The sequence below is a fragment of the Metarhizium album genome (genome assembly GCF_000804445.1).
Source record: "Metarhizium album ARSEF 1941 chromosome Unknown scaffold_88, whole genome shotgun sequence".
Classification (NCBI taxonomy): Eukaryota; Fungi; Ascomycota; class Sordariomycetes; order Hypocreales; family Clavicipitaceae; genus Metarhizium; species Metarhizium album.
In genome coordinates, this window is record NW_024467662.1 from 1 (window position 1) to 9,202 (window position 9,202).

General features: G+C 50.9%; 3 protein-coding genes across 3 annotated transcripts; 1 reads left to right on the forward strand and 2 right to left on the reverse strand.

The window, feature by feature from the left end:
- Positions 1 to 600: 600 nt before the first annotated feature.
- Positions 601 to 1,950, reverse strand: MAM_08454 (uncharacterized protein; the record flags this gene model as incomplete). The annotated part of the gene is made up of 1 exon (XM_040827251.1): positions 601 to 1,950. One exon carries the CDS (start codon positions 1,948 to 1,950, stop codon positions 601 to 603), a length of 1,350 nt encoding a protein of 449 aa, XP_040674751.1.
- A 3,853-nt stretch (positions 1,951 to 5,803) lies between these two features.
- MAM_08455 (zinc-binding dehydrogenase) lies at positions 5,804 to 6,826 on the forward strand (the record flags this gene model as incomplete). The annotated part of the gene is made up of 1 exon (XM_040827252.1): positions 5,804 to 6,826. One exon carries the CDS (start codon positions 5,804 to 5,806, stop codon positions 6,824 to 6,826), a length of 1,023 nt encoding a protein of 340 aa, XP_040674752.1.
- A 318-nt stretch (positions 6,827 to 7,144) lies between these two features.
- Positions 7,145 to 9,159, reverse strand: MAM_08456 (DUF221 domain-containing protein; the record flags this gene model as incomplete). The annotated part of the gene is made up of 3 exons (XM_040827253.1): positions 7,145 to 8,178; positions 8,253 to 8,648; positions 8,736 to 9,159. The coding sequence occupies 3 exons, from the start codon at positions 9,157 to 9,159 to the stop codon at positions 7,145 to 7,147; spliced, it is 1,854 nt and encodes a 617-aa protein (XP_040674753.1).
- Between the last annotated feature and the right edge of the window lie 43 nt (positions 9,160 to 9,202).

The window sequence follows — 9,202 nt, forward strand, 5'->3', positions numbered from 1 at the left end:
ATGACCGACCGACCATGAGGGATTTTACAGACGGAATTTAAACTCATTTACCTCATTTACAAGAGAGGCTTTTCAGTCTGAGGTCGAGGGCGAGACTGCCTGTTGGATATGTTGCCTGCGAATACGTATGTGTAGATTTGCCCGATTTCTCGCACTAAAACGTTGCCAAGCCTCTACTTCCTCAAGTCTTGAAAAATGGAATTTATCATGTGCTTCAGCACATGAGCACAAGATCATTTAATAGTGTTATTCGTAAAGAGATTGTCCAATGGCTCCATGACCACATCGTCGAGGTGGTAAGTCTTGTAGATTATTGAGGATTTGTAATTCCACTCAAGCTATAAGCTCAAGTATACACAAGGCACTATATCAGTGCCGTATTAGATACTTTTAAATTGTATATTGGAACCTATATATATATAATAGCATAAGAAAAGGGGGACAGGGAACTTCTCCTTTTTTCTCTTTTCTCTCCAAGTCTATAGTCAATACTAGTAATGCTTACACGCAGTCGCCCGTTTAAGGCTAGTCCTTAACGGTTGAAAGTAATAGCTTTCCTAAATTTTTTATAAGCAGCAAGATGTACTAGCTTTAGCGCACTCAAGCCTTTTCAGTGCACTCAAGGTAAGCCTTTCCCTCCTTATAAAGACAAGACCTGAAGGCATAGTTGCCACTGACTGCCATCTTACCTTGGTACTCCTTTTCAGTCTTTTCCTTGCAGTCTACTATATTAGATACCGAGTTGTTCTTGCACTGCGTATGCTTTGAATCATTTACGTCAGTTGGCTTAACTTTGTCCGCTATGCATTCTACCGTAGAACGCATAGAATTATTGTAGCAGTCTAAGCCCTTTTCAAGGGAGCGGCAATTTTCAAATTCATCAACATGCTTCTTGTTGCAGGTTTCGTCCCAGGCCTCTTTTAATTGCATGTCTTGCTCGCTTGGCTTCATATTGTCGTCCTCCCCAGGCTTATTTGGTGAGCGTGAGGATTCTTCGAAGCTTCCTGGGTCCTTTTCGCATTCGTTGGCAAGTGGGTAGTATTTCTCTATACAGGATGCAAACATTCGAGTGCTTTGGCCCTTGAATATAGCGTACTCAGTGCAGAGGACCGCGCCCTCAATAGCAATTGCCTCACAATAGGAATGGTAGTTCAACCTTGTGAAGATGCATGTTGCAGCGATATTTATAGGCCGTTCTTGGCACGCATCCGTCGCCCCTTTTGTACAATCTTCCTGAAAGGCGTCGAGATACTTGTTCTCGCACTTGTCTTCCCAGGTCTTCTTTAAGATAGGGGTCTTCCACTCTATCTTGTTCTTGTTCTGGTTCCCATCCTGATGATCTGGGATCATTGGGGGAATCTCAGGGGCCTTGGGAACATTGTTGATCCCGGGGGTATTAACGTCGACAGACTCTGTGGGGACAGCCGGGTTTGCAGAGGTGCTGGAATCATCGTCAGGCTCTGTAGGGACACTAGAGTTTTGAGGAGTATTGACAGGGTTTTCATCAGAATCGGTGTGTGTAGTATCCGTGGGTTTGGCAGTTGTCGATGGCGCCTCCGGGGGGATAGTTCCGACGTCAGAGCAGGCAATATACTGTGTATAGCTTTGATGAACACAAGTTTTCAGCGCTTGAGAGTACTTGTTTTTGGCCTCGCCTTCTTCACCGTCAAAGCAGGCCGCGGCGCTTGAGACGGCATTAGCGCTACATTGTTGCTGAACATTATCAGCTGTGTTGGTGGACTTAACGTCGACCACACACGACGTGACGTTGAGGAGAACATTGCGATAGCATTGAGTTGCATCTCTCTCTTGGGACTCGCATCCTTTCGCGTCACATGCGTACTTCTTCCTGCAGGATGCCATCTGGCTGACTTGATCGCGAGGAGAGACGGATGGCACCGCTAGGGAGGACCCAGCCAAGGGCAACAAGATAGCGAGCGTGGCCTTCATAGTTTATTCTTGTTTAATTTTTGAGAGGAAATGGCATCAATAGACAAGAAGGGGGACAAGGTGAAGGTTGAGAGAGGAGACAGACGAGGGCATGATGTGTAGCCGTCAAGGCCGCAGTCAGCCCTCTTTATATTTTTTGGTCTAACCTGCTCTCAGCTCTCAGCTTATAGCCAAGCCTATTACTACTCATGTACACATTTTTAGTTTTTCCTCGTGAATTTTTGGAGTCATAGCTTTATTTATGTCCCCACACAAACCCGTATCATGAAAGAAAGTAACCAGCTTTCAGGTGGGTGGCGCTGCTTTAGCTAGGCTAGATGCAAGGAAGCTGCCAGCAGCTGTAGGCTATAGCTGACAACATAAGGATGTTTTCGCAGATACTTAGCGAAGAAGTAAGACAAAAATAAAGTCGAAGGCATGGGGGCGTCTCGTGGAATGAAATGACTCATATACCGGCAGCATAGCTTCTGGTCTGGTTCTAAGGGGTTCCCTCGCACTAAAGTCGCCAGCGGTTGTTTCACAAATAACGCTAGAAACACTGTAGCAGCTACCATTCGGATGTGCCAAGTTTCATGTCATACGATTCGGCATGAACTCGGCACGTTCTGACTCTGAATTCCCCAGTGTTAGGTCAGGATCTTGGTTTTGAGCCAGGATAGTAGTGACAAAGTTGTCCGCCAGCGCAATCATCTCCACAGGAGCTTTGCCGCACTTGAACCATTACACATTTGCACAAGGCACAACCACTTGGACAAGCAAAGCGTTGAGCTCGAACTCCTCGCTCTTATCTTTATAATTTAGCAACTCGATAGGATGTCGACCGTTTACAGCAGTTACCACTAACATAATTTACACAGTTGCCTCCGAGACTGACGTGTTGCGCTACTTGACTCAAGCTCCTAGGCCAGCTAGTTCCTCACAGGCTTCCACTACCAGACTTCTCCTCTGTCTTGGGTCTATTCCCACTTTTCTTTCGAGTCGCGCAGTAACATGCGGTCACGATGGGTGGCCGGAGAGTATAGAATACGTCCGCTATGATTGTTGAGATTGTTGAACATTTGGCTTGCCTGCCAGCTGGGGTACAATGTTTCCCAACAAGTTCATGTCGTAGTGCGTGTAATGCGCTATTTGTGTTATTATGGTAGTAATGTTGAGCGCCCTGTAGCCATAAAAAGAGTGCTTGATTACAGATGGACTTGCTTGTTAACTACAGCCCAGATTAATCGGAAGTTGTTTTTAATGTAATATAGGACAAGGTTGATAAATTTTAAACAACTCCACCAAATCTACGGACTACGTACTAGTAAGCAAATAGCGTGGATAGTTATTGATCCACGCACCCCATTTAATTTCGTGTGCGAATCTATTACGTTAGCATATAGCAGTTGTGCAGAGTAGATATTCCTAACGCTATACCTTATTTACGCACAGGCTATTGTTAAAAAAGTAACATTGCACCACGGCCTCCAGCCACGCTGTTGCCTCCTCTCAAAGCTCGTCATTGATCACATTAGCTATCTCGATGCTAATCTGCTCTTCCGCCACTAATACAAAGAAAGAGTCTCAACCTCACATAAAAATGAGATAATAGCACGGCCTCGCAGGCCATAACCACATGTCCCAATAGGTTTTGCTTCAAGACGACTCTCACGGGGGTCCTACCACCGGTCCACAAGTGAAAGAAGAATTTCACACTCGGCGGATATAGGCTGGGTGGTAAGGGAAACCGAGAGCCATCCTTGACAGGCGTGGATACTTGAATTCTTCTCGTGCCAATTACCCAGAGGATCACAAATCTGGGCATTACCGCTCTTATGGCTCGGACTGCGGCGTTGATACTTTGTCTTCAAAAGGCTCCACGCTATGGTCAACTTGTGTTGCTGGCCCCGGGCAACGGTTTTCCAAAGAAATGCTTGGAACGAATTGCTGTGCGTCTTCCGCCGTGAGGCTGTTGTTCAAAATCCACCCGATTGATCCAACAGAACGCTCGAAGGCCTTCTAGTCTGGACTTTAGGGTCTGGCGACTACTCGAAGGAAGCGCGCTGAGCTGGACCGCAAGAAGTGAGAATTTGTTTGTGTACGGCCAGTTGGGGTGAGCCATAGGATGCTGTCCTGTTGAACATGTTGATGTTCTCGTCTCTGGGAACGTGATATTACATCTCCTGCAACGGGTCTAGGTCCAGGTACACATGGACCTCGGAAGCAGCCAGCACTATGTATATCGGGATGCGTGCCTAATATTCCGCTTGAGTTCAGTTGCGATATGTGGCTACAGAATTTCAGCGTTGAAAGCCTACTACAGATAGAAACGAGATGCTGGCTACTTAGACTACCCTTTCTCCCCTAATTGCTCCCCAGAAAGGCGGAGAGAAGTCAACAGATGTGGAAGTGCTTACTGCTCCTCCGACAAGTGCCATGACCTCCTTCCTAAGCACGTCTTGTAGCTAGGGCTTGTTTGAGCGCTTAGTCTTAATTTGTCAAACCAGAAAACAGGTGTGGCCATGCGACGCAATTCAACATACAAGACGCTTTATTATCAAGGGTCCCTGGCTCTCCAAAAGGTCCTTGCACCTGTGCACAGGCTTCTGTTTATCCAGCAGCCTTCTGCCCGAGGTCTGGTGACCATAGCCCTTTTGTCACCAACATCCGTCCAAAGTAATATCAAGACGTCCGATGCAGGAGGGAATATGGTTGGGCAGTGGCAACCAAAGATGTCCTATTTGGGCAGCCCGTGCGCCTTTGCTTCGGTCTGAGTAAAGCGATACCCGGACACTGACTTCGGAACGGTCGATAAGGGAGTGCATCCAGAGGGAGGCAACAGGGTACGTTTCTTCTCGGGACATGCCGATGGGAAGTAGGCTAACACACCGACCAGACACGGCATCGTCAGCGCCACACAGCCTGGGTTACGTCGAAAGAAAGTTCTTTAGCGCCTCTTGTAGGGGACGTTTGTTACTGTTCGTTTCCTCAGCTGCATCGCTCGGTGTGTTCCCAACTACGCCGAGGCCATTGGCGAAGCGCTGCATCACATTCAATGACGATACAACCGATTGTTGTAGAAAACTGTCGAGGCTGGGCTAGAGGAGGCCAAAAGCAACCCTAATAAAGGCATCGGCCTCCATGTCCGCATCGTCGTCCCTGGAGAGGAGATCTTTCAGTGTCCGATTCAGCTCGTCTGCCTCGTCGTCTCGCCGTAAATTCAGGCGCTAGTCGTCAGTGAACCAGGCATCATCAGGCGGCAATTAAGTGCAGATAGGACTCGTGGAATCGAGGGCCGTGCCTCCCGGCCAAGTCAGCGCTATCAGTGATGTCAACAGGCGGCCCTCGACGTCAGCATCACAGAGGACGAATTCCATCACTTCATTCATTGCCAGACGGTCCTTTCCTTATCAAGACGATTTTTTTCGTTATTAAGATTACTTTATTCGTTAGGAAATAAACTCGATGCTGCCGATCCTCACTTTTTTCCCCGCACCCAGGCGCAACGCCGAGACGTATCCGCGGGCCAGCACGAAGATGAGTTGTGCCACAGTCCAGACCATGGCTAGCCAAATGCTCAAGTGTTTCCGTCAAGCTTTGCAGCTGCCGGAGCTACCGGAGCTATCGCGAACCCAAAAAAACCACAAATGTCACCTCGGCCGATGGATCCCACACAATTTCAAAAAGGCATTCGTCCAAGCGCGAGGCGAGTCTCAATTGACGTAATGGACTCGTGGTGGAATGACCGGGTTATAAAAAAGACACTGGAACACAGGTCGAGTAGTGTGGCGGCTCAAATCTGCCCACAGCGCTTGCTGGCTGGTTTTCAATAAAAGCGAAACTGTCTAGACATTCTCTCCAGGCACTTCCGCCCATGGCCGCGCTTCCCAAGACCTTCAAGGCGGTGGTGCTTACCGAATCCAACGGCCCGTTCGAACTGCAAGATGTTGAGCTCCAGCATCCCGGCCCCGGCCAGGTTCTCGTCAAGGTGCTCGCGTGTGGCTTATGCTTCTCCGACATTGGCCTGGCCCGTGGGGATATGGGAGACGTCTTCCCCCGAACCCCAGGGCACGAGATTGTCGGTGACGTCGTCGAGCTTGGGCCCGGCGTGGAATACATTTCTATCGGCCAGCGCGTTGGCGGTCCCTGGCACGCCGGCCACGATGGCCAATGCCGGGCATGCCGCCGCGGCCAGTTCCAGATGTGTGACGAGGCCGCCGTCAACGGCTTGACCAAGGACGGCGGCCTTGCGGAATACGTCCTGCTCCGCCAAGAGGCAGTTGTTCGCATCTCCAAAGATGCCGACCCGGCACAGGTTGCTCCGCTGCTGTGTGCCGGCGTCACCGTGTTCAATGGCATCCGAAAGATGCATGTCGAGCAAGGCGCGCTGGTGGCGGTTCAGGGACTCGGAGGCCTGGGCCATCTTGCTGTGCAGTACGCCCATAAAATGGGCTACGAGGTTGCTGTCCTCTCCTCGGGCGACGACAAGGCCGACTTTGCCAAACAATTGGGTGCCCATTACTACATCAACACCAAGAAACTCGACGGGCCCGGCGAGCTCAAGAAGCTCGGCGGCGCGGCCGTCATCGTTCAAACAGCCCCCAGTCCCGCAGTCGTGGGTAGACTGCTCGCTGGGCTTGCTCCGGGAGGCAAACTTCTGTCTCTAGCTCCTGTTGGTGGTGTAGAGATTGACACAGTTGCCATGGTTCTCCGCGGCTTGAGCGTGGCCGGGTGGCCTTCAGGTCATGCATTAGACAGTGAGGAGGCTATCCGTTTTGCTCAGACTCACGGCATCAAATGCATGATTGAGAAATACCCCCTGGCCGATGTTCAAAAAGCGGTCGATAGCCTCGTGGCTGGCAAGCCTCGATTTCGCAATGTCCTCGTCATGCAGTAGCGGCTTGACGGATCGCTTGCTCAGTGTCGGGACGGATATACGGGCAAAAGCAGGGAGGGACTGGAGCACCACGTCAAGGGGACGGTTTGTCTCGCGCCGAGGTATCAAGTAGCAGAGGTTCAAACATGCCAATTGTGTTGTGGACTTCGTGGGCTGTTACATGAGGCCACAGCCTCGCTGTGTGGGCGTCAATAAGCTTCTACCGTCATGTACACTCTTCATTACGACGATGGATGGCGTTTAGTTCCGCAAGTCCTATTGAATAGCGTTGCGGTTTGGAGATAATATACAATTTGCCCTACTGAATTAAATGTCCCATTACAGGAGCAACCTAGCTTCCTTCATCGGTGCCTGGTCGAAATAGACCACAACCCTCCCCTTCTCGTCCAAGGCCGCGCCCTTGTCCGAAATTGGAGTGTATTTCCTCGTGTGAGCAACCTCCTGTCTGCTGACTCTGGCATCATCTCGAGGTATCCACAAAGTGGTTTTTGGCGCCCACGTCTCGGGCGGAAGGTAGCATCGCTTCTTAAACTCGGACGGGTATTCAACATGAGGCAGTTGGTCCCCGGGTATGGTGTTCCGCAACGCCACGAAATCTTCATATTCTTCTGGATGCAGCCATTTTGTCAAGAAGCCCGGGGGTTCGTTGGTGGCGTTCTTGTCGTGGTTCCAGAACTGCATCTTGGCCAGGAACTCGTTGAAGCCGGATCTGTTGATCTCCTTGTCAACCTTCGCTTGGGTCGTAGCCTTGGCCCATTCCTTCAGCGTGGCCCCGATGCTGGCTGCACCCTCAACGGCTCGAGTTCCGGTGATGGGACCGTGTTCGTCGCCGGATTCCTCCTCGTCTTCTTGCTCCTCCTCCACGTCCGACTGCTCCATGGGCTCCTCGTCGCCAAAGACTTGTTCGGAATCATAGTAGTCATTCGCCGCGCCCGTTATCCCGCTGTCCCCCTCCAGCCTCGCAGTGGCAAGTTCCTGCTCTCGTAATGCCTTTGCTTTTTCCTCTGCCTGGATTTCGCCCTCGAGAGGCAATGTCTGCGGCAAATTGAGCAAAAGAGGCGCGATTGCGTCGCTGAGGGAGAAATGCACCAGACCCGTGAAAATGAAGAACATGACCATCAAGGCCAAAGGCCCAAAGGCACTTTTCAACGCGAACAAGCCTATAAGACAGATTTCGGCAAGATAGAGGCCAATGGTCAAGTGGATGAGAGCCCGGGGATAGAAGAGCCCTTTGGTGTCCATATCGGAGTCGAGCACGTAGAGCAGGTTGTACTTCCAAACTACTTGCGTGACAAACAGCCCTCCGGCGGCAAAGAGGAGGACGAGCGGCGCAATGCAGGAGTAGCTGAGGGCTGGTACGGCGAGGTCAGTACGCAAATGCTGCTTGGATCGGGTATCGCAGCCCGCGTGGACAAGATGCACCTACCAATGACGCCCATGTTGGTATAGACAGGATACACGCCACCCCAATGTGCCGGTTCAAGCTTACACCAGCGCTTGTACCGCGAGCGAGGAACCTCGCTCACGCGGCTAATGACGTGATGCCGAATCAAACCAAAGATCTGAATGAGGCGCAATCCCCCGCTCATCAGGCACTGAATCATGATGTAGGACAGGTAGAAATTGGACGCCTTTGGAATGTTTTGCGCCAGGACGTCCTTTGCGCCAAGAGGGTTCTTCAGAATGTCGCCCAGAGCCGATGACGCCGCCGAAGTGAGGGTGGTGATGAGGAAGACTTGAACAACCTGAAAAGCAAAATATCCGTTTTGGACGAACAATTCGACTCGCGTTGTCGTCGGTATGCCAGACTGGGCGCCACAGACTGAGAACAAGAGGTTAGATGCTCAGCGAAGTCCAATAGTCATTGATCAATCAAGAGTGATGGAGGATGAAATTATTCAATACGCACATCGTAGCATCCAAGGCACCGCGGCCATCAACAGAGACAAGGCTGCTGCCGGCATAAAACTCTGGACAAAGCTAAGAATCACGCCAGGCAGCTTGTTGAGAAAGCCGAGAAACTTGATCTTCTGGGTCAGGCCTTCAACATTGCTTATTGTGCCGATCAAGGCTGAGGGAATCGCCCAAAAGATGATCGCCGTCGTCACCAAGGTCAAGATGCCAAAACGTCGAATAATGAGTTCCCACCACGGCATCCGCAGGCAGGACCAAATGATTTCGTCGGGTCGAATACCAAGCAGGCGCGACGACATTTGCAACGGCCGGTGATGGGTCAAAACTTGGTGCGCCGCCTGCGCCGCCTCCTGCGTATAGAATTCGATAAAGACCGACGGCAGCGTGATGCCGTCGCCTCGCCGCACTTGCCGACGCATCTTGAAAATCTGGAGATTGAGAGCTCGGAGTCGCGATCGTGTC